At 36.7% G+C, this 22,382-nt stretch overlaps 1 protein-coding gene across 1 annotated transcript in view; it reads right to left on the bottom strand.

Moving 5' to 3' along the window:
• The window catches only part of NUBPL (NUBP iron-sulfur cluster assembly factor, mitochondrial), a gene marked incomplete at its 3' end in the record, with an annotated part of 245,246 nt that overhangs the window by 171,753 nt on the left and 51,111 nt on the right, over window positions 1-22,382 (bottom strand). The window contains exon 4 of the mRNA XM_079699925.1: window positions 19,193-19,283. Coding sequence (XP_079556051.1) covers window positions 19,193-19,283 — 91 coding nt within the window. The remainder of the gene's footprint in view (window positions 1-19,192; window positions 19,284-22,382) is intronic.

Below are 22,382 nucleotides of genomic sequence, written 5' to 3'. Positions count from 1 at the left end.
AACTTCTTCATTATTCAAAGAAGCACCCCACAAACTTGATAGTTTTATAAAGTTTAGTTTTTATATATTGGTATCTTTTAAATCAGGGCACAGATATTGAAAATATTATTATTGGAGAGGAAAAATGCCATCAGTTATCTAAAGAGAAAGGAAACTTTAAATGTGTATTACTCAATACCTGAGATAGCCCCTTTCTCAAAAATGTCACTCATGCTAAAGAAAAAAGCTAAGTTAAAATTTGAGAAATAAGTTAGCTTTCAAACAAATATCCAAAAATCTGGAATAGTATTAAATTTCAAAAGTTTTTAGACATAGGCATTTTTATGATATCTAGCCTTCAAAGAAATAGCCAATGGATAGGAAGTATGAAGACAGCATTCTGCATAAAAAACCTTGTTAGGTTTTCTCTTTACATACATTTGCAGTTGCTTGGACTGACCCCAATGACAACTAGTTCATGTCTTAAAGACTTCCTCTGTATACATGGCTAATATTTTTGACAACACTATTACTACTGAAAAAGTGAAGCTTTAATTTGAATCTCCTAACAGCAAAGAGCTAAACTTGTCAAAGTTTTGTGAAAGATATGCAAATATTAAAGAGATTATTCACTCCCCCTTGACCACATAAAATGTATACTTAAAAGCATTAAAAAAAAAAGATATCAGCTGTCTCAGCTCCGGGTGCATAGTGTGTGATCTCCTCATTAACTCCAATTATACAGTTAGGTAAATTAAGTTGCCTAAAACATTTAAAACTACATTTACAAATCAAATAAATTGGATACTCTCAAACCTTACAAATGCCTGACGGGGTAGCCTTACCACCTACCAAAATCATTCTAAATACTCAAGCAACAATTGTAAATTTAATAAACAGAACTAATAAATGAAATAAATCCAATTATCTTGAATGCTCTAACACTATTTAGAAACTTAACCAAACGATTTTACATCTTTTAAATTAAAATCCTCCTAGGTATGGTGTAGCAGCAAACTGGGAAAAAACTCTGGTTCCTGAAGACCTTGTGGAATAAAACTGTCTTATCAGTCCTGTATGGATTGTGTCGTCTTATGTGAAAGAGAAATAAACCTTGTTTAAGCTAACATTACATTGGGTTTTCTTTTACTCACATCTAAAAATAATGCTAATTAATACATAATATGTTTAATGTCAAAGAAACATTTCAAATTACAAAGCTAACATGACATTCTCTAATAGGTTTAATTCTCTTAAATGCTTCTAACACCTTTAAAAACAAATACACACATATAATACCACAATGATTATAAAATTTCTTCCTAAACTTAATACAAAAATGTTAATACTAATGGATTTGATTTGTTTCATAAAGTAGCACGTTTACCAAGATATGGTGAGGGATACAGATTATCAGTCAGGGTCAAACAGGGTCACAGAACCTAGGGGCTTCTTCCAGGAGAGTTCTACCTGGCTAGCATGCTAAGTTTTGTTGTGTTGTTGTTGTTGTTGTTTTAATGGTACTAGGACTTTTCAAGCCAATGGCTTTGCTTACAACTCGATATATCATACATTCCTTCAATTTTTTTAAGCAACCTCCCAACATGTCATTTAATTGCCTATTTCAAATTGGTGATATTCTGTATGCTATACTCAGATTCAACTAATCTCTTTTCTGACTGATTGGATTCTGCTTTCTTTTCTTATCTTTCTCATCTGGCTAATGCCACAATGCTACATTCACTTTATTGGCAGGAAAGATGGAACAGAGAAATTAGTTTATTGCTGTTGTTTTTACAAATGATAACCAACAATTAGGTATGACAGAAATCAACCCCGTAAAACAGAACCTTACATGTCTACCATAATTGATTACTTGACTTCCACAGCTGGCTACTTATACAGACTTATTTATTCCATAAAAGGTTAAAGGTAATCTTTTCAAAGGGTGACCTTTTTAAGGCCAAGAAACTTTCCACACTTTCAATGAGTTTTTGAAAATGAGTATGTCTAAGTGAAGGTGCAGTGTGTAAATTCAAGTATCTCACAGTGACTGCAGTTTGTCTATTCCTTGGAGCTGAGGAACTTAGATTTTAGGGAAAAAATCACAGACATGCAATAGGGAAATAGATTAAGAGAATCTGATGAACACAGCTGTTTTCTTTCCGTACCATGAAAATTAGGTAAGCATAAGCATAAAGAAGTAAGGAAGTGTAAAGAACTGATTACATTGCTTTTCCTCTTCCACTGTATTGCTCACCGTTTTGTACCAGGTGATTAAAAATCCATTCACTATATCACTTCAGAATATGCCTAGAAATAATGTTCAAATCCTGCAACCTTAGTTAAGCAGGATACTGACAGAGTGACCCATGGCCAGGAAGACAATCAGAATGATAAGCATACTCAAAACTGCCTCATATGAGAAAAAGCTGAAGGCCGGAAGTTGTTTAGCTGGGAAAAAACTGATCATGGTGTACAAATATTTCACAGGTTATGAAAGGAAAAAGAATTAGATTAGTTGGTTCTCATGAAGGCAGACCTCATAAAGGCATGTGAAAGTTATAAGAAGGCAGATTTGTGGGATGAATTGGGAGATTGGGACTGACATATATATATATTATTGATACTATGTATAAAATAGATAACTAATGAGAACCTACTGTTTAGCACAGGGAACTCTACTCAGTGCTCTGTGGTGACCTAAATGGGAAGGAAATCCAAAAAAAAAGGGGATATATGTATACAAACAGCTGATTCACTTCGCTGTACAGCAGAAACTAACACAACATTGTAAAGCAACTATATTCCAACAAAAATTAATTAAAAAAAATAAAAAGGCAGATTTTTGTTCAAAATTATAATAAATAGAGCTATCATGAAACAGCAAAATCTACCTCACTGGAGGTGTTTGACAGAAGCTAGGTCATCACTTATCACACATTTGTGGATTCCGTTATTTTCAAAATATTTCAAAATATTTTCAAAATTATGGGTTATGGAGTATCTAGATTCTGGCCTATTACCCTGGGCAAACTTTATTAATTTTTTATATCACCCTCCTTATCCGTAAAATAACAGAGACCTGCTGATGCCCTTAATCAAATTAGGTAATCTAACATTACTTCTCCTTCCCTGCTTTCATCAATTCTCCAGTGCACACAGAAAATAACTTGGGAGTAACTATATATACAGAAAGGCAGAAAGATGACAATCTGTAAGTTGGATTTCCTCTCATTTCAAATCCTAGGTTTGCATCTTGAAACACACCTGTTTCTGAGGGAGAGGGGCCAAGCAGTTACTATAACCCAGCTCCCCTGACTTTGCTGATTATCTGTCATTTGCCCCTCCAGTTCACCCTCTCTCTGACCCTGCGGTTCTTCTATGGACTGCATCAAAAGCAGATCAGAAAGAGGAAGTGTGTGTGTGGGCGGGGGGGTTGGTTTGGGTATTTCATTTCCTGGTTTTCTCTCTGTGGGGTGATCTTGGGCTGGCTGGGTGCCTCTACCGAGTGTCACTGCTCCTCCCAAGACAGCCATCTCTACAAGGACTGTCTCCTTCCAGGTTTGATATGCTCCCTCCCCTCACCTCTTCAGGCCTAGAGGTAACTGCTCAACTGTTATCAACAGGTATTATCCTACCTCTTGTGGTTTTCCCACACTTCTTCCACATATTTATAAACAGTCCCTCTCAAATAATTTGAAAAGTGCTTCTGTGTTTTTGTTGGAAAGTGACCCCAGGAAATAGATCTTTGAAATGAGACTGAGATTACTCTAGAAACTCAGGAATAATCTCCATAGCAGGAGGAAATGGGACCAAAGCGAATGCATTTAGTGTTATCAAGATTCATGATTATACAAATCAGATGAAGGGCAAAACTGGGAGATCCTGTGGTGTGATGGTGAATTTTATGGCAATTTGACTGAGTCACAGGGCACCCAGGTATTTGGTTTAACATTATTCTGGGTGTGCCTGTGAGGGTGTTTCTGGATGAGATTAACATTTCAATCAATAGACTGAGTAAAGCAGATTACCCTCCCTAGTGTAGGTGGGCCTCATCCAATCCATTGAAGGCCTGAACAGAACAAAAAGGCAGAGTAAGGGAGAATATATACCCTCCCTGCCAGGCTTCAAGCTGGGACATCAGTCTTCTCCTGCCTCCAGACTCAGACTGGAATTTACACCACCAGCTCTCCTGGTTCTCACACCTTTCGACTTGGACAAGAATATACCATCAGCTCTGCCAGGTCTCCAGCGTGCTGACTGCAGATCCTGGGACTTCTCAGCCTCCTTAACCACATAAAGTAACTCCTTATTATCCATCTATCTATCTGTACCTCCTATTGGTTCCGCTTCTCTGAAGAGCCCAGACTAATACGAATGGCCACGGCACTTAATTGCTATGAAAAAAAGGTGACTGTAAAGATTGTGGACTCATCTGACTTCCTAGAGAGTATATAGGAAGAAAAAAGAAAAAAGAAAAGCTATGAACACAACTTTGCTTCTGGCCATGAAAAAGTAAAAAGCAGGATTTACCCTGTAACTACCTCCTGTAGCACTCCAACCCCCTGTCCCGCCAACACAAGCACACTTTGAAAAACTAGTAAACTGGACCGAAACATATAAAACTACGTTTTCAGACATGGGACAACAGGCAGGAAGACCACAATCCTTGAAAGAAGGGAAACAAGAAGATGAGCCCTACGACTGCCCCAGTTTACTGCCCTAGAGGCAGTTTCCAGGTTGAAGCACAGGAAGGGGGAATCCAAACAAAGTCCAGTAACATTGCTGAACTGAGAAAAAAATATTCAGAGTTAGGTGAAGCCAAGGCAGCAAGAATTTATGGGGCAGTGTATCAGAGAGGAGAGAGCAACACAGAGAACTGCAGAGAACTGCACAGGGGACCTGAGGAGTCTCTAGCTGAGTATTCATCTGCACGTGAGTGAGAGGAAATTCCCTGGGACTGAGGAAAGAATCAGCAGAGAGCTGCAATTCCCAAAGATCACATACAGCTGGAAACAGTTTCTATGCTCCCACCAACCAGAGAGGAAAGATCTCCTAATACATGGTAGAGTCCTCTGAAAGGAATCATAGCAGTTCTGGGGTAAATTAGCCCTAGACTATAAAGGCTGCTCTGGACCCACTCGAAGTTCAAAAGCTGTCCTCAAAAGAATCAAACTGATTCCAAGTAACTTAATTGCATATAACAGGAACTGGCAAACTCTTTCTGTAAAGAACCAGACAATAAATATTTTAGTCTTTTTTCTATGGATGGACCTCCTGAACTGGGCAGAGTATGTCAAGATACTCATGACAATTGAGGCTGAACAAAATCATTTTCAATTAAAGAAGACACAAATACTTAGGTGAGCCTTGCTGACTTTCTTCCTAAAGCCAATCCTATTTATTGTATAAATAAACTAAGTCTTGGAGAGTTTAAGTCAACTTGCTCAAAGTAAACAAAGGTAATAACATAGCTTGCAGTCAGGATTTGACTCCAAGTCTCTCAGACGCTAAAATCTATGGTAACAACTATATCTTACTGCCTCCCTTGTAATAATTCTTTTGCTATCCCCATCTAACTGATAAATTTCATCAGAACATGCTATCATCTTAATTGAAGCATCCTCTGCTGCTACTGACTACTTGCAATAACGGTGAAAGGCGGTGAGCATTTACTGAGAACCTTTAAATTTATTATCTCACTTATTTTTCATACAGCCTTCAAAGTTGTAGACCTTGCCCATGCGCACACAGCAGTAAGTGGTGCCATCAGAACTGGGGGTTGGGTCAGTGAGACTCCAAAGCCCAAGATCTTCCCACCACAGCACACTGTCTTAATAGCAGCACAAATCACAGGCCTCAGAGTGATCCAAAGTTAAGAAGTATGAGAAAAACTGTCCCAAACCACAGAAAGGGAAGAGGGAATGCAAGAGGGAAACTTGGAACGGCTATTTGAGAAGGGGAAAGCTTCACTGAGAAGTGTGACATGTTCTCTGTGCACCTTGGCTCATATGGTTTCCCTGTTTCCATTAAGGTCCAATTTAATTCTGTCAAATTCATAAAGCCATTTTCTACCTCCCCTTGCCCTCTCTGGTCTCCTATATTCTTTAAACCAATTATGTGATAGCATAAACTACATTATACTGCTATTTCTGAGCATTTATTAATCAGATTACAAGCAGCTTGAGCACATTTTTTGTATCTTATAGTCTATATTCTAGTATGACTGCAGTGTCTGTGTTGATGATGATCATATTCAAGTATTATATTTTTGAAAAATTAACTAGAAGTTTTTCAAAAATAGGTTATCAATTCCAGGTACCTTAATGCCAATATAGTAAACAAAGAGAGAAAAGACCTAGCTCAACTCTCTACAGGACTTGTTTACAAAGTGCCACATTTAAATAATATTTCCAGACTTTAGACACAAACTAACTCATTTGTAAAGCACTCACTTCCACATTACTTTAAAAAAGGAAGAAAAAAAAAATGAGGTCAATAATTTCCTGAAATCCATAACAAGCATGAAGCTTAGCTTACCAAACTAGAAACCAAGACTTCTGACTTCTGGTTGAAGAACTTTCCATTAAACCAGTAGGTCTCCAAGTACAGTCTCTGGTCCCCTAGAGATCCCAAGAAACTTTCAGATAATCCAAGTGGGTAGGACTATTTTCATAAGAATACTAAGATGTTATTTGGCCTTCCTCTGGGTCAACTTTTACACAGATGGTCCAAAAGCAATGATGGGTAGAACTGACAGAACCTTAGCACAAACCAAGACAGTGGCATCAAACTGTACTAGTAGTCATCATATTCTTCCCCAGCATGAACTACACTAAAAATAAACACCAGTCCTGGATGAAGTAGTGAAATTTATTTAATTTATTAAATCTTGACCCTTGAGTACACGTTTTTAAAATTCTGTGTGACAAAACGGGAAGTACAAATAAAGTACCTCTGCAGCACACTGAATTACAATTCTCAAGGGAAGGCACTTATGCAATTGTTTGAGTTGTAAGCTAACTGGACGTATTTTTCACGGAACACCATTTTTACTTGAAAGACGACACAGAGAACAGAGCTGTGGTTGCTAAGGGGGATGCGGGTGGGGGAGGGAAGGAATGGGAGTTCGGGATTAGCAGAGGCAAACTATTATATATAGGATGGATGAACAAGGTTCTACTGTAGAGCACAGGGAACTATATACAATATCCTGTGACAAACCATAATGGAAAAGAATATATATATATATATATATATATGTATATATATAAAACTGAATCACTTTGATGTACAGCAAAAACTAACACAAGATTGTAAACAACTATATCAATAAAATGAATTTTTTAAAAAAGAAACTACTACTTGTCAAATTTTGGTGTAGTATCAAAGAAGAAAATTGACACTTATTTGAAATGACTACTAAAATATCCTCCCTTTTTCTAACTACATGTCTGTGTGAGGCTGGAATCTCCTCATCTACTTCACCCAAAACAACATATTGCAACAGACTGAATGAAAAACTAGATATGAAAATCTAGCAGTCTTTTGTTAAGTAAGACATATAAATGATTTACAAAAATATAAAGCAATGTCACTTTTCTCACTAATTTTCTACTTCAGAAAATAGGTATTTTTCATTAAAATGTATATTAAGAAGTATGAGTTTGTTGTTACTTTTGATGAATTAATGAACAAGGTTTTTTTAATTTCTCAGTTTTAACTCTAACTTGATAAACATCAATAAATATAACCTACATTAGGAAAAACTGAGGGGGATTGTTATTTTTAACAGCATAAAAGACCCCGCCGGCCAAAAAGTTTGAGGAACTACTGCACTATATTATACTATAATGGAACACTCAGAAGAATATGAAGAGAAGTAAACAGATTTATAATCTAAATATTAACCATGAAAACACACAAATTTCTGGGAAAAAGTCTGACTTCACCTCTGGTCAAACTCAGGGTTAGGAGGCAGGGAGATGACTATGGTTTGTTTTGGAGGAAAGGAATAGATAAGAGGAAAAGCCAACTCTAGGATAAACTTACAGGTTCTCCAGAAAACCCCCAAGTCCCCACAGCCCTCAGTTACAGCTACCATTTACTATCTCTGCCTGAAATTACAAAGAAACAGAAGTGGGTAGACATGAAGGAGGAAGGTTACAGAAATGAGACAAGCCTCAGGCACATTTGAAACATAAAGGGCTATTTTGGGGTAGAGGTAGTAGAAGGTGGTAGATTATGTTGTGATTTATAAATGAAACATCCCATACGTATTTTGCTTATGACAGATAGAAGATATCACCCATAGTCTCAATGTCCATTTTTTAACACCAAAATAAAAAAGATTGGGGCTTCCCTGGTGGTGCAGGGGTTGAGAGTCCGCCTGCCGATGCAGGGGACACAGGTTCATGCCCCGGTCCAGGAAGATCCCACATGCCGCGGAGCGGCTAGGCCCGTGAGCCATGGCAGCTAAGCCTGCGCGTCCGGAGCCTGTGCTCCGCGACGGGAGAGGCCACAACAGTGAGAGGCCCATGTAACGCAAAAAAAAAAAAAAAAGATAAACATAATCTTTTCATTAATTTTTTAAATATGCCCAAGTCTTTTGCTCTTTTAAGCCTTATCAGGATCCAGGGTTAGCTGGACTACATCACAGAAATATTAGAAGGTCCTCTCTGTTTGCATGGTTCTCTGTTCATAGCTTCATACGGTACTTAGTGTGCTCACATTTCCCATCACTCCCACTGTGAGTGCCTCAAGAATAGTTTACATCTTACTCGTCTTTTTTACCTGGAGCACAGCACAGTACCATTATAGACATACTCAATAAATGATTCCCAAATGATTGATTTCCCAAAGGCCAAATATAAATACTTTATAAAATATATTTCTTCAAGAAGCACAACACAAGTTGTACACGGACATCTTCAAAATAGTAGTTTAGTAAATTGAAAACTTGGACATGCTGTCAAATTTAAAACATAATTTTTAATTCTTATCTTATTTAGCCTCTCTGAAAATGTTGACCGCTTCACCCTAAAACTCCCCCTTGGCTTCCAGGGTGCAGTTTTTTCCTTGTCTTCTTCCCACTTCTGTGGCCACTTCTTCTCAGTGTTTCTCTGATCACCTTAGGTTATCTCCCCCAAATTCTATCCTCAGTCCTATACCGTACTTGACTCTCTCTAAAACTCTTTTGCATTACCTTACGTAAATCAGGATTTCTCAACTCCAGCAGAACTGACATTTTGGACCAGATAATAATTTGTTGTGAGGGGACGCCTTGTACATTACAGGATATTTAGCAGTATCTCTGGTGTCTACCTACTAGATCCCCCAGTTGTGACAATCAAAAATGTCTCTAGTCATTGCCAAATGCCTCTGGGGGGTGGGGGGGTGGGGGTGGAGAGGCAAAATCACTCCTGGTTGAGAATCACTGATCTACACTAACAACTTCAACTATCACCTATATATATACCACCAACTCCCAGATCTGTATCTCTAGCCCAAACCTCTCTCCTTAACTCTCAACACATTCCAATCACCTGATGACTAACTCTCTTTGGACATCAAATTCAACATAAACCTTAACTCATCACTGTTTTCCTTAAATTTATTCCTTTTTTCCTATCTGCTCCATCTTGATGAGTGACACAACTATCTATCCAGTCACTCAACCCAGAAATCCAGAAGCCATCCTAAAGACCTTTTTCTCACTCATATTCAATGAATTACCAAACCCTATTCATTCAACCTCTTGAATACCTCAGTTGGGTCCCTCCCTCTCCATTTCTACTAACACAGACTTAAATCAGGACTCGTTACATCTCACCTGGATCAGTGTAATAGCATCTTAATTGGCTCTCCCTCTCATCTAGTCCTATTACTGTTCCTCCACAATCCTGCCAAAGTGATCATCCTAGAATTCAAAACTGACCATGTCACTCCCCTAAAATTCATGATAGCTTCTCATAGCCTTAGAATTACACTTCAGCTCCTCAAACAAGCACAAGAAGGAATTTATGATAGTACCCTGACCTACCTTTCTGGCTTATTCTTGCACCTCACCCACAGACACTCTTCACTTCTGCCATGCCAAACAACTTGCATTCTGTTAACACATGACAGTCCCTCTGCCTGGACTGTCCTTCTCACCTTCAATCCTCAACCCCTTCTTACAACGAACTCCTGGTTCATCCATTTTTCAAAAGTTAGCTCAAAAATCACCTCCTACAGAAAGTTTTCCCTCAATTCCCACTTTAGAGTCACCATCTCTGGGTTCACAAAAAAAGGGCTTATACTTCTATAACAGCATTTACTTATGCTTGTGATGCTTATGATCACTAGCTAATGTCTTACTCTAAGCTCCTGAGAGCAAGGATCAAATCTTATCTGAGCTGACAGCCAAAGAACCAAGTACTTCTCATGTCTACTAACTACATAGAAGATACCCAATAAATGTTTGCTAAATGAACAGAAATAATGTCTCCTTCAACATTTCACTTCTGATACAATTGCAAATTTTAAAAGTAGGTCTAAAATAAGCATAGTTTAAGAGCAAACATTTTTATTTTAAGCCAGTGCTAGTTAAGCTACAAGTAACAAAAGTTTTAAGGGTGCTTTACTTAAATATATATGTGTATATAGGTATGTGAGTGTGTATGATTTTCAGCCACAGGATCTGTGATAAGAAAAAAAACCAACTGTTCCTCTAATGACTATGGTGCCCACTAAAATATTCAAACGGAGCCATCTCAACTCACATCCTCCTGATGACTAAGACTGGTATCTCAATTTTCAGTTTCTGTTCTTGTCCAATCTGACAGTAAGAACATTCTTGCTTACGTGAGGCTTCTGGATCAAGTGTACAACACACAGTATCAAATTGTGCAATTGTTTGTTTGAAATAATAAAGTGGCTTACAGCTGGATCTATCTTTATCTTATAACCAAGAGTTAAAACTTAGCCCTATTAGCCCTTCTAATAGAATACCAATCCCCGTAATACTGCTATGCTTAAAACAAACCAGCATTACGTGTCCCCCATAAACCCCAAGCATAAAGATCTAGACTTTGATACTCAGCTTCCTGCCTCTATCCCCATTTTTCAGAAGCCCCATATGCATCACCCCAGGCCCTCTTAGCCTCACTCATCTCTCATTCCAGCCAGCACTATGGCAACCAGCTCTGCTTGGACTCTGACCAGTGTCACAGAGGAACTATCTGACGCTACCTTGCTTCAGGCCTATATACTGTGTGCCTCTCACCTGCCACCCCAAAACTTTTGTGTTGAAGGACGAGACATCGCCAGACACCGTAAGTCTCTGCCAGGACCTACTCATACAGAGCTCAGAAATGCAGGTGAATTAATACCCCCTGAGGTGAGCCTTTGGTCACTGGAAGATGGATACCATTAGATAAATTGCTCCCCTTTTCTCCCAGATAGACTGTCTTGAGATGGAGTCTACACAATCCCATGCAATCAAGCAAGCTGTCACGGTTAGCGACAGCCAGCTAGATAGCGCATTTTCATATTGGCTCTCCCTCCCTTTCTCCTTCCTCAGTCCAGTTTGGTACTCCCTAATAAATTATTACTCTACAGGGCTCTGCTTTCTGGGGAACCCAGTTTAAGACATTCCACCACTTCAATAAAAGTTTGTGGTTTGTACACTGCAAGGGAGATCCCAAAGCCCATTAAACCACAAGCTGCTATTTCTGCTTTCTTTTCCTTAGTTGAAAGACCTCAGAGACAGCAGAATAAAATCAAAACCTACCATCACTGCTTCCTCACTCACCATTTCTCCACACCTATTACAAATACCAATCTCCAGAATAAACAGTCTCAAATAAGATCTTTACATTAACACACTCAAATAGTAATCTTTGTCCATGTACTATTTTAGCCTGGCAATGTGGATGGTCTGAGGAAAAGAATGATGGTGTATGCTGAGACACCATCATGATGGTGTACGCTAGCTCCTTCTCTTTTTTCAGGTTGTTCTTAGTCTTAGAGCTGGCATTCTGGACACTGTCCTTTCCATCATGGCCCAAATTCAGGCCCCACAAGACTCTACCCGTTATGAGTAAGCAGATCTGTACTCAACATTTCAAAACTAAAATGTGAGGCAAGACTGGCACTGTCCTACCACACTGAAACAATGTGAGCAACCATTTCACTCCATGTAACATAATTCTCAAAAGTCAAATGCCTTAACCATATAGGTTCTTTCTCTTTTCCTAAAAATGGAAAAAAGTAGTATAAGACAGCCACTCGTATATCACAACGATTAACTGCTAATATCTTAAAACTGTCCATATTGTTCATTAAAATATATATATTATGATTGCAAATTAAGTTACTAATATACCCAAAGCAGAAACTAAAATACGCAGCTAATGTACAAGAAATTTATCAGAAAACTTCTTCATCTAAACAACTAAGATTTACTGAGCATCTACTATATAACCAAGCAAAAGCAAAACAAACCAAGCCAGAAAGCCTCTGCTCTGTGCATGTTGTATTGCCTAGTAGAGGAGATTTAAAAAATTAAACAGGGGACTTCCCTGGTGGTGCAGTGGTTAAGAATCCGCCTGCCAATGCAGGGGACACAGGTTCGAGCCCTGGTCTGGGAAGATCCCACATACCACCGAGCAATGAAGCCCGTGCACCACAACTACTGAGCCTGCGCTCTAGAGTCTGCAAGCCACAACTACTGAGCTCACGTGCCACAAGTACTGAAGGCCACGCACTGACAGCCCGTGCTCCACAATAAGAGAAGCCACCGCAATGAGAAGCCCGCACACAGCAATGAAGAGTAGCCCCTGCTCGCGGCAGCTAGAGAAAGCCCGCGCACAGCGACGAAGACCCGACCCAGCCCTAAATAAATAAATAAATAAATAAATAAATTCTAAAAATAAATAAATAAACAAAATTTAAAAAATTAAGACAGATTATTCAAAAACTACCCTTGCAATTGCAATAAGGAGAGTGATGAGTCAGAGAAGGAGTCATGGAAGAAGAAACATTAAAACTGAGACCTGATAGTAGAAACTTGTTGTGGGGCAGGGGTGGAAAACAGCAGAGATGGAAGGTGTCTCAGGTAGAGAAAATAAAACACACGAGGGTCCTCAGCACAGAGCGTGGCATTTTTGAGCAACAGAGGCCACTGTGACTGGTGTTCACTAAACAACAAGGCAACTTATTGGAATTGAGCCTGTAGAAGTAGTGAGAAGGCAGAAACCAGATCACAGAGGGCTTTATAACATTGGTAATGTTACAAATGGTAATATAGGTAACAATAACATTAAGAATTTTGAATGTAATAAGCTCTATCACTTTTCGTGACATGAAAATGTAACTTTGGGCTACAATTCCTAACAACTTATGGGCTAGTGAAGTTTCCAAACTGAAAATCAGAGGTTTTCAGCTAAGCTTGTTAAGTCTCCCAATGAAACATCACTATTCTATTTTCTCCCAGTTCTGTAATGATTGTTCTTTTAAAGAACAGATTGATTCACCGGGTCAATACCACAGACACTTATTGAAGAAACCCTGTATTGTTATGTCCAGTACTGATAATACTGCCAGAACAAATCTTCCCAATTTTTTTTCCTATTTTTTAAAATTGTGGTAAAACATACATAACATAAAATTTACCATCTTAATTATTAAGTGTACAGTTCAGTGGTATTAAATATAACGTGTCCAACCATCACCACCATCCCTCTCCATAACTCTTTTCATCTTATAAAGCTGAAATTCTATACCTATCAAACAATAACTCCCCATTTCCCCCTCCCCCAAGCTCCTGGCAACTACCATTCTACTTTCTGTCTTTATGAAGTTGACTATTCTAAGTACCTCATATAAGGGAAATCATACAGTACTTCTCCTTTTGTGACTGGCTTTATTTCACTTAGCATAACATCCTCATGGTTCATCCATGTTGCAGCCTATGTCAGAATTACCTTTTTAAGGCTGAATAATACTACATTGTATGTATATACCACATTTTGCTTAACCATTCATCCACCGATAGACATGTGGGTAGCTTCCACATTTTAGCTACTGTGAATAATGCTGCTATAAACATGGGTGTACAAAATCTATCCAATCTTGATGAACAAGATTTCATTTCAATCCATTACCCTGTATAAATGCATGACACATAGACAAAATCTAGAATGGAAGTCCAAAAGGAAAGTGAAAAAGATGCCTTATTTCATCGCTTTTTTCTTTTGGCAGCGTGTCAAATTTCTCTTCTCTCTTGCTAGCCTCACCAAATCTAGACCATCAAAACTTTTCATGCCTCTTAGTATAATTTCATTATTAATGACCTCTTGCCTTTTCCCATGGAGTTCCCAATTCACAGATAAATATTCCCCAAATCTTCCACCTTCAAAAGTCATTTTACATCCTGCATTCACCAAACTACTTTCCTTTTTAAATGCTTTACTTTCCTGTTAACCCAAAAGAAAAAAAAGGGGGGGAGGGAGAAGCAGCATATGTTTTATTAAAATATTCCTGTAACTATGAATCAGCAATAATGGGTTCTATTTTAAAACGCAAAAATTTCAGAGACTACATAAGTAAAAATAGAGTATTATAAATAAAATTGCAAGCTATCTCCCCTCACAATACCTAACAGTAGTGAGCTTCTTTTAATTTTTCTCATTTGAGAGAAGATATTGAAAATGTGCTGATAATGTTGAGAAACATTAAAAATGATCAAAAGATTAGGAAATAAGAAAAACAAACAAACAAACATTTTTTCCAGTCTGGGACTAGACTGAAAAAGATAATATGAAGTATAAATAGCCTTAAAAGATATAGCCACATTACAAATGTACCCTCCTATTAATCTACACATCTTAAGGGCAGCCCTCTGATATAACTCAAAAAGTGAAGGAGGCATAAAAGGACACCAATCTTGTCGTGGGGCAGGTGCTAATCAGAAACTCAAATATGTAAGGACTATTTGACATATACACAGATACATTCTGTGAACACCATTTGCTGCCATCCTGTGAAAGAAAACAAAAATTAACAGGCAATAGCTACTAAAATACACTTAGTTGTTCTGTAGATAAATAAAGCATTCTTCAATGACTTCATCTGCTGCAGCCCCTGGCTAAGACGGTTTGCAGCAGAGCAAGTAGAACTCCAAAAAGAGGCTGCCTATTCTTCAGCTCAGGACTGTCAAAGAAAAGAGGAAAAGGGTTTTACCACACTAAAAAGGTATTTAGTTCAGCCTATTCAGTGACCTGTGCAAGAAACAATAAGCCAAGCAAAGGATGGACTTTTGTCTTGATAAAGTAGGATGATAGGATTCTTCAAAGAACATAGATCTCATCTCTGAGATATTTTAAAGATAAAAGTGCCTAAAGCCAGAGCAAACCAAAACAACTTTTTAAGGATCCTTCAACCCTGATTTACACTTTGCCCTAATATTCTAGGTATAAAAGAGGTTGTAAACAAAATCCAGGAAGTCAGCAAGAAAAAAGTCATTTCTATAACCCTGTGATTATGGAATACATCCCAGAATCTTTCCCAAAGATAATCAGAGGAACTCTAGCGTCAGATGAAACCCAAGGGTCCACAAGACAATGACCAGAAGAAGCAAATTATAAATGAGAAGCTTTGGGAGCTCCAACCACTGGATCAGAATTTAATCATCCATGTCAATAACTTCAGTAACACCCCTAACTCTCTGCCTTGGAAGGAAACAAGGTAATTTCAGGAATGAGTAGAATTCACTCTCATTCTTTATGCACTTAAATTATCTTAAAGAAATCTTAGTCACTTCCTGGTAGTTCTTACTAGAAATGAGTGCTATTATTAAAGGTCATTTGCCCAAGCTGATTTTCCACATTTTCTCTGTCTCATAAGCCCATACACACATTCATTCCTAAACTTGGAAAATGCTTAATACCTTAGGACAGAGAGAGCAGAATACTGTGACATGAGTGCAAAATTTCTAGCCCACAACAAAAGAAAAGTGAATCCTACTCAAAAAGAAGTCTCATAGTTAATCATTAATAATCACTGTGTCATCCTCAAAAAAATTACTTGACATTTCAATTTTAGTAACCTCTCTCCACAGGCCTTAACATTTTCCTACTTTATTAGCTAAGTACACTAAAAGACATTCTTTAGTAAAACTAAGTAGTAAAAAATTCACAAGAATTCTGAAGGTGATTTATCATCACAAAACTGTGAAAGAAAGCAGATTCCTACCAGTAAAAGTCAGTTGAGAAGACTTAGTGAAAAATCCTCAACAAAAAAGAATATTACATTAATGAATTAACAATACATTTCTGTGTGCAACCATTTAATATTCACTCGCAATTTCAGTTTAAAACCTTTCTAGTCAATAATTTCTAGGACTGTACTTTGGCTATACTGTAATATGAAATCTGCATATTATGTTATTTAGAAAGTTAAAAAAGAGAAAAATGACTGGTATTTGTTCTTTAAAAAAAAAAAGTTAATCCACACTTAGATGATAATTTCTCAAACTACACATGGATTTTATTCTAAATTCCATTAGGTTCCCAAAGCAACAGTTCACTTGCAGCCACTATAATGTCAACCTGTTGAGGTTTTTGTATAATACTCTTTCTACAAACTGGCTAGACTTTTCATTACCATAATTTTGCATACTAACATAGACAAATCACCACTGTCATTTTAAGCTGATAGAAATATTCCCAACCTAAGAAATCCAAAACTATTATAAACTTAAATTTTTCTTCAATTACTGAATTCACTTCTCTAGAATCATATGTAAAATTTCCCTTGGTAATCAGGCTAAAATATCATAAGTACAAGAAATGTGGTTTCTCTACAGTCTCCTCAAAAAGAAAAAAATATATAAGAGAATGAATCTGTCAACCTTAACATGGAGTTTTAAAATTAACAAGTTGACCAAAACTACATTACCATATGTCTGCTTAAATAATGAAGAGAAAAAGACAATCCTGAAGTCCCACTGCCCCTATGGTTGTCTAGCTAAGTCCAGGAACAGAGGAACATTTATAAAGTTAAGATTCTGCTCACCATTCTATCTCTGCAAAATCTGAACTGCTGAAAACAAATCTTTTTTCTTATTGTTAATTAGATAATTCCATGGTGCATTGTGTTTTCTATAATAGAGAGTAATACAGGATAAATTAACTCGACAAAAATGTAAAAATGTCAAAATGATGCCAATTAGTATAATGGTGGCAGGTTTATCTAAGATTCAAAAACCAATTTATAAGATGGGCTTTCAAGAATCCACATTCTTTTAAGTGAATGCCTTAATCGTTCAGTTTATTTCTTGGGGGACTTAAGATCAGCTTGTCAACACACAAAAAAGTATTATTTTCAGGCTTTCCAAGATTTCCAGTAGCTCATTTTTACCAGAAAGCCTATTTAATGGCAGCCAATTTGCAAACATCAAATTTAAGATTACAGCTTCTGTAAAACAAGAAGAAAGACATCAAAGTTCACTTCAAGTATTTACATTGGCATAGACTGAACAGACTACTTAAGAAAAAACTGACACCAAGGGCTCCATTTTGCTATCACTCATGTGCTACATGCACTAGTTTTCATATTACTTTAATCAAGAGATAGATATAACAAGTCTATCATTTAAAGTACACAAATTCATTACTCCTTCTTTGTGTAAGTTTGACATTTTGGCTCACGGCACATATTTGCAAACTAAGCATGCACTCCACTAAAAGGGCAAAGAACAAAGAAACTAGAATAACTTAGCTTCCTTCAGTTTATATTATAACGAAACAAGAAAACAACTAAGTGGGCGCTTGTAATGTAGGACTGCTAGGGTCAATTTTATCATCACTAGAGTCTCAAGTTTTCTTCAAAGTGATAGGGAGAATTCTTATTATCTGATAAATGGTTATTCAGAACTTAACATTGTAACTGATTTCAACAACTACAGCCCAAACAAAAGCACCTTAAATAGCAGACAATGTCTAATTACCTAACTTTTAATGGCAATGATAAAAAAAAAAAACTTCTATTATGTACCCAGAAAATCCAATAAATACCCTGCATTAAATACAGGCATTTTGTCCTAGATTCATGGACAATAAAAGGTCTAATAAGAAACAAAAGATATTATTCAATTTTATACTCTTACTATAATTAGAAATAAATTTTAATAAACTAATTTCATTGAAAACTATTTTTCAAGAAGACCTACCAGTTGTTCCAATTTTTCATTTTTTGATCATAGAACTTCCTTGTTCTTGAAACTTTATATTTAATAGCTTTGTAAGAAAATATAATAACAAGATTATTAAATAATCTTGTATTATTAAAGATTTACTCAAAATATTAAGGATTTAGTATATCAATATCAAATAATATTAAATATTAATATCATAAATATTAATTTATATTAATATTAAATATAAATATATAAAATATAATATATAAAATATAAAATTATATATATATACATATAGTTATATATATTTATATATTATATATATTATATATATAAAATATTAAATGTATATAAAATATGTAAATATATATTAAATATATAAATAAATATAAAATAATTTATAATATCTATAATATTAAATATAAATAATATTAATATTAAATAAATATTAAAGATTTACTCAAAAAATTACTCTGTCCTATTGATGGCAGTGAAGGCTGGGGAGAGAAACTAAAGTCTTATGGTTTTTTCAAAAACACTTTAAGACAAATATAACAAATATCTGATTAGAGAAAATAATTTTCAGCTCTTCTAACACAAATATATTAGATACTTTCTATTCAAATACCCCCATACATTCACACATTTTTATATACAGAGAGGATGATGAGCTGAATTTGACCACTTATGGTGTACAAAGCACTGTGCTTTGAACGCACTACACTTACAGCAACTTTGTAATTGAGCGATTATGTACAGCAATTCTGTCTGGTAAGTACAACTGTTAACGCTATGTACACATGGGGGTGTTGAGGCACGAAGAGGTTGAACAATTCATTCAAAGCGACATGGTTAATCAGTGACAGAGTTAGAATTTAAACCCAGACAGTCTGGCCTCGCATCTGATTTCGGAATTATTATATTATAGTGTGTATAAGGTACACAGGTGCGTGACACAATGCCTGACACTCCGCAGGCACTAAACAGAAGTGTAACTGTTGTCATACTGCTTCTCTCTTCTTCACTTACTTTGTGATAATTCTGGATCTCCTTTCAGATTCATCATCTTCGGAATAGAAGGGCCATACACATCCACATCTAGCAAACCAACAGCCTTTGACTGTAAGAAAACAGAATTTACTGTCAAATTTTTCCCCACTCTTCATCAAAGATAAAGTGCACAGAAACAGCAGGTCTGACTATAGAAAAGACAATTTGCAAAATATTCCAAAATCATAACCTAAACTTTCAAAGCAACAGTAAGGTAAAAGAACGTAAACTGCTCAGGATAAATATTGTTTGTTGGTTTACTAATCTCTTCTAGATAACTGACTAAAGAAATCCACTGCATCCACTTCAAACATTGTGGTTCAGATCTCCCATACACTCACAAACAGACTAAGACCTTTTGATCTGAAAACTAACAAACTACTTGCACACAATGTTAAAATAATGGTTTACAACAGCAAACATAACCCCAGCAAAAAGGAGCATTAACTTTTGGAAAGACCATCTAACACACCAAAGAATACAAAATGAAGGAAAAAAAGCATAGAAACAAGACCATAATTAAAGCAAGTGAGAAATGCTGATGGAAATCTGGCACGGAAATGCTAACGAGGATGGCAGCAGACATAGTACAGACACAACCTCTTAAGTGCCAGTCACAGTTAAAAACCGGAAGTCTTCCAGAGAATTCATAAACAACTAAAACTGTTTTCCTTGATGATCCACCCAGCTGCCCAAGGGCAGAATATCCCAACTGGTCTCTTTACTAGCTGACAGTTAATCAGCAGGTTAACAAAGAAAGACAAACAAAATTCACTATTCCCAAATATGTCTTTTTTTCTTCTCCCCCCACTCCCCCCTTTCTTCTTTCACAGATTAAATCAGTGTTATTGGTTTTTCTCATATACAAGCAAACAGAATGCTAATACTAACTATATGCCTTTGAGTTATGTTTCCCCAAGACATACAACTCTCTCCCTGTATCCTGGCAAGATAAAACTCTTAACCTCTCAAAAAAAATTTTTTAAACTAAACAATCTCTCATCTTCCACGTTATCTACCTATTTCCAGACACAAAATTACCTGTTAAACCTCACTGTCTGGTGCCTAAAAATAGACAAAACAAGGTACATTCAAATTTATGTCCCTAACTTTACAGTGACTCAAACTGCAATTCTAAGAAAATCATTTAATGTCCCTGTGTGACTCACAGAGGATTGGGATTAATATCTCCCTCTACCAGAAATCTCAGCTTACTGTAAAATAAATGAGAAAGGAGGAAGGACACATTACCTTTAATAGAATTGTGATATATAAAATTTGGGTTTAATACTTAAAAAAAAATCATTTGTAGTGTTAGTTTCCAGCTTTCTCATCAAAGTAGGTATAATACCACCTTACAGGGTAGCTATGAGGAGTCAATGAGAAATGTAAATAAAATCCTTACCAAAGTGCCTGGCACCCCGGAGGAATTCAAGTGGTGGGGAGATATAATCAGGGAAAGTCCAGGTGTCTATTTGGGTGATTTAGGATGGCATGTTTTTAGAGATTCTGATTTGTCCACAGAGCTGGCTGTGGAAGCCTAGTTTATCCAGGTTCTTAATATAACATTGCTGATTAACTTCCCTCCATCCTTTTCCTCCTCCCTCCTTTCCTGTGTCCCTCCTTCCCTTTCTCTTTCCTCTCTTCCTACTGATCTTCACACCTTTCTCTCCTCTGTTTCCTTTTTGATGTATGTAAGCACTGGAACTAAATTTAGGTCAGTCAGTAGCTTTAAAAAGGTAGGAATATTCATTGAGAAATTCTCACTGATTTTAACTCCTTTTTAAACCACAAACAAAAGAATTTAGTTGAATTAAAAATACAATTAAATTCACTACAGATAAAAACATTTTCAAATGAGGGGGCCTAAAACCTTAAGCAATGTGGATAATTGTTAACTATTATCTATGGGTCTGCTAATGCTATAACTAACACCTCTTTTCCATATGTTTTCTTGTGACACCTACAAAATTAATGCAGCCATAAAATAATACTGCCAATAAAAACAAAAAATATTCTAAGATTCTTTTTCCTTGCTATCACTTATATTAATGTTGTTTTAGAATAACTTGAAAGGGTTAGGTCTCAGTTTTCAAATTAATCTTCTAAAAATACCTGTCAAGTAAATTTAAATTTATGTTTTCATGAAACAAGAAAACAACTAAGTGAGTGCTTGCAGTGTAAGACTGCTAGGGTCAATTTTATCATCACTAGATTTCAAGTTTCAAAATGTTAGGGAGAATTTATCATCTATCTGTCCTGTCTTCTAGAAGAAAACCGTGCTTGTCTAAAAGTGAGTCCTTGGCATCATGGGGTAAGACAAACCTGAAGATCTGCCCTAAAATTTGCTGTGGTAGGAATGGATTTTACATATACCTACATAGCTGCTAATACACATTAACAAATAAGAATAAAGAGGGCAGGGAGGCAGATCACAAGATGATAGAGTTCCTCTATTTCCTGGAGAATGGAACTAAGAATAATGGAAAATCCTCTGTGTGTTAGGTTCTCTGCATACTCTCTACAAGACTCTACTGACCAACTAAATTCAGTACTAATGCTTATATATACCAAAAAGGAAACAGGGGAGAGAAAGGTACTGAGACAGGAAGGAAAGGGGGCAGGGCACAACCATTAAAAGAATTACACAACCATTAAGAAGAAAAGGATATGACCAAAACTGATTAGAACCTACTAGGCCCAAGATAGCAGAAGATTTGACTTCCAGTATATCTTGAGCCTCATTATGCACTCATTGTAATACATTAGCATATGCTAAATGACACACCCACAGGTGCCATGAGAGTTCCCAGGCCAATTGTAAAAGGCCAAAAAGTAGGTGGTGTCCCAACTCCTGGAAATTAGAATATTCCTCCCACTCATTAGCATACGAAATTACCCAGCCCATAAAAACTAACCACCCCCCACAGCCCAGCACCACTCACTTTTCAAGAGGACTCCATGTCCTGGGGCCATCTCTCACCTTCTAAGATGGAGTGTGTCTCTCTCTAAATAAACCTGCTTTCATTTTATTATGGCTCGTTTGCTCTTGAACTTTTTCCTGCACAAAGTCAAGGACTCTCACTTGGTGGCCCATCCCAGATATTCACCCAAGAGCTGGGACAGGACCAGGCTCTCACACCCCATTTTTCCTGCAACATACAAAGGT

Source organism: Hyperoodon ampullatus (genome assembly GCF_949752795.1).
Source record: "Hyperoodon ampullatus genome assembly, chromosome: 3".
Lineage (NCBI taxonomy): Eukaryota > Metazoa > Chordata > Mammalia > Artiodactyla > Ziphiidae > Hyperoodon > Hyperoodon ampullatus.
This window is presented reverse-complemented; position numbering and strand designations above follow the sequence as displayed.